The 3,547-nt window shown below is 41.4% G+C and overlaps 1 protein-coding gene across 2 annotated transcripts in view; it reads left to right on the top strand.

Moving 5' to 3' along the window:
• The window catches only part of LOC106692574 (uncharacterized), a 122,391-nt gene that overhangs the window by 83,479 nt on the left and 35,365 nt on the right, over nucleotides 1-3,547 (top strand). Inside the window, exon 3 of one of the 2 annotated variants that reach the window (XM_067048586.1) lies at nucleotides 1,159-1,279. In XM_067048586.1, coding sequence (XP_066904687.1) covers nucleotides 1,159-1,279 — 121 coding nt within the window. Of the gene's footprint in view, nucleotides 1-1,146; nucleotides 1,280-3,547 lie in introns of both variants that reach the window. The other variant, XM_067048585.1, reaches the window with a different exon arrangement.

Below are 3,547 nucleotides of genomic sequence, written 5' to 3'. Positions count from 1 at the left end.
TGAAGGCGGTGTCATCGATGATGGCATGAGTCTGCCGTGAGCGTACTAGGAATAGGGAGGGGCTATTCCGGCTGGCTTTGAAGAAGTGATGACTTCAGGCTGGAGAACCAGAAGTCCCTCCCAAGGCGAGAACATCGACCAGGGGAACAGTGCTCTGCCACCTCCCAGGTCTTGGTGGAGGGGTGATTTCTCTGAACAGTGGATTGGCACAGGCTTTCAGCCCATCAAAGAACTTGATGTGCCTACGGCTTATGAATTCTGGCACAGTTGGGAGTTGGAGCTCTGCACAAATTTCTCTGTTCCTGACCCGCTGGAGTGATGTTCCTCGTACTATTCACCTTAGGAGGGAGTTCTGGAAACTCTGTAGGTTGGTCAGTGTCGTTTTGTAGAGGTGTCTCATTAGTGGTGCACCATGGAGCAGCGTTGGACGAATGATAGTCTTATATATTTGTAGCTTCAGGCGCAGTGAAAGTTGTTGTGACATCAGGAGATGGTAGAGCCTATGCGACTTCTGCCGGGCCAGCTTGAGTCTCACCGAGGTAGAGGATGGTGTTGGAGATATTCCGACCCTCGCCATCCACGACGAACCGCTGGGGTAGTCTGCTCTTCTTGCCCTTCTGAAAGGACATGACGATGGCATTCGTCTTGGCAGGGTTAACTCTGATGCCGTCCTTCTTGAGAGCAGCTACGATGGTGGCAGAGGCGGCTTGTGCGTGGTGGAGGGCCAGTTCAGCTCTCATGCTGGAGGCGTAGACTCCTATATCGTCTGCATAGGCTGCTACCATTCTATGCCGATGTTTGATGGCGACCACTGGCGCTGTGAAGACTACGAATAATAGAGGTAGGAATAACAGTAGTGAATGGGAAGTTTAGAGCGTTTGTCAAGTAAGTGTTGTAGCAATCGGAATCTACGAGCAGTTTCTTGTCGTTTCAGTCTTGTGTTACAAATATTAAAACAATAAAATTTAGCTAAAAGAGTATTTTTCTCCTCTCCTTTACTTACAACTACGGTTAACACTATCTCACTATTCTAATACAAATAGGTTCAAAATAGTGTTTTCACAAAATTATAATAACATACTACCTAATATAAAGACCACTAATAAGTGGTAATTATTGATGATGTAGCCTTTATAGAGAGAGAAGTTCTTGTTCCAGGCACTGCTGGATCCGTTGGAGGAGGACCGTTGAGCCGAGTGACCTCTCCAAGGCGATGACCAAGGAAGCCACCGAGAGGACCAAGAGCAGTCACGCCTTACTCAACGACCAGCTCTCTCAGGTATCATTAGAATTAGAAATATTCCAACTCAATTCTTCCTGGGTAATATTTAAATTAATTACACTTAACTGAAAATCGTACAAACACTGACAAATTAATATATACAATCACTAAAACGTTCCTAAAGTTCAATGATTGCAATCCTCTTCTTCCTCCTCAATCCTAAACATAGTGTAGATGAAAGATTTATCAGATTTTCATTCAGTTAGCACCTCTTTAAAACCTTTATTCTACATCCTGATAACCATAATCCAATTCATTTTGAACAATTTTAATCATAATTTGAAGGCCGCTACAGTAATGCAGTCCATACAACAACTTTGGAGGATATAGACAATACACACCCGAGAGACCATCCGTCCAGCGATTGTGTAGAAGATAGCATAGTGAGACATTAGAGGGCCAGACAGTGATTGGGTTGGTTCCAGGACTAGATGGTCATAGATGATGTAATCCATAATAATATTGCGCTTCTATTTAGGAGGAGGTGTTGAAGGTATTCAAAGAGAGTTTAGATAAGGGAGACTTTTCAAGTAGGTAAGTGGTTGCAGACTTGAGACTGCTTTACAAGGGAGGTGGCTAGGGTAAGGAAACGCCAAATGTTTACCGACTTATATACCTCCTCCCTCTAGCCAGTAAAGTCCTGGACCACATTTTTGTCCTATTGTCAGAACTATTCTAATTGCTGCAAGGCAACTATGGTAATCCGGCTCGACCGATCTGAACCCATACGCAGGATCAGATCGGATCTGATCCTGCCACTGTTGGTATTAGTATTAGTATCTGGTGGGAGGAACAAGTCCGGTAAGTGGGCCTGGTGGTCCTCTTTGCCAATCCCTGATGGCTAGAAGAGTTTCCGCCACGTACTAACCAAGGTGAAAGTGTCAAGATTCATTTCTCGAGACCACCGAGAAATAATTAATAACTATCCAAGTGGGAATTGAACCCAAAACGTTCCGAACCGGGCGCTCTAGGACCTACGCCCCAATTCACACTAATGACCAATCCACACCATGGTAGTGGATATCACCGCTTTGGAAAAGCAACGGGGCAGATAATTCAGATATAATGAGTGCTGGGCTGCACCATAGTCTAAATGTACAAAGTTGTGTTCTTATTAAAATTAAATAGACTCCCCACAGTTAATAGTATAATAAGAAAATAAAAAATAATTCGTTAATTATCGGCAGCAATGACATACGCAAGCTCAGCGCACTACTCCTTTGCTGCTAGACCACATATGCCAGAATTTGCTTTAAAAAAATCTTAGAAACAACTATAAGGGAGGAAACTGCCAACGACTTACTAGGTTCAAGCCTCCAATTAATTAAATATATGATTACGATAAGGCAACTTGTGACATTACAAACGCCTTTTATTCCTCTCGAATCAAATTCCACTATCCAAAATCCTAAGTAAAATTTTCAATGCTCTTTTCTTTGCCACAATTTCTAATGCTCTTATTATAGTACACATTTGATTAGTCCTAAACCAGATACCCTTCCATAAAAAACTCCAACCCACTCAAACTTGCTAGTTTCTAATCTTGCTTTCTCCATAACTCCTGCGAATCCTTCTAGAAGAAGTTGGCCTTGAGACAATTATTGGAATACTATCAATTGGTACCTTCTTCACAAGCTTGTGTCATATGATTATAACATAGTGATCATTTACTTTGTATTTTTTAATTTTATTAAGTAAATAGAAAACATATTTGTTTAAGCGCAAGTCCTTGTGCGGCCGCAACTACATAAGGCTGGCCCTACAGATTACAATCGTATTCTTAGTTCCCAGTGGTAGGATAAAAACATTTTATCCCTCCCTAAAATATTAATGCTTTACTAAATTAAGTGCATTTCTATAATCTATTATACGAGTTAGTATCAGAAAGTAGTTAGTTACTCGGCAAATTCAACTAGTAGATTGTGATATCTCCGCTGGACAGATTGGGAAAGGGCCCCGAACAGGTGGGCAGTGGGCAAACAGGTCGGGGCAGAAGTAAACGGAATTAATAACGGCTATTGATCACAGTTCCTCACCGCAATCCTGATTTCTCTGTCACTTCTAGTCTCAACTATTCCTCGTTCCAAACCGGATCCAATCAATTTTTGTTTGCTTAATCTCAGGATTTTATTGGTTATCTACTATTAATAAGTATTTACCAGAACAGACATTTGAAAACATATATGATTTTTGCATTTATTCAATTACCAAAAGTAGTAACTACAACTACAATGATGAATTTGGAGACTCAATTTATTCATAACG

The sequence above is a fragment of the Halyomorpha halys genome, unplaced genomic scaffold (genome assembly GCF_000696795.3).
Source record: "Halyomorpha halys isolate HHAL.00 unplaced genomic scaffold, Hhal_1.1 Scaffold61.1, whole genome shotgun sequence".
Taxonomy (NCBI): Eukaryota; Metazoa; Arthropoda; class Insecta; order Hemiptera; family Pentatomidae; genus Halyomorpha; species Halyomorpha halys.
The sequence above is the reverse complement of the archived record's forward strand: the minus strand, read 5'-3'. Positions and strand labels throughout refer to the sequence as shown.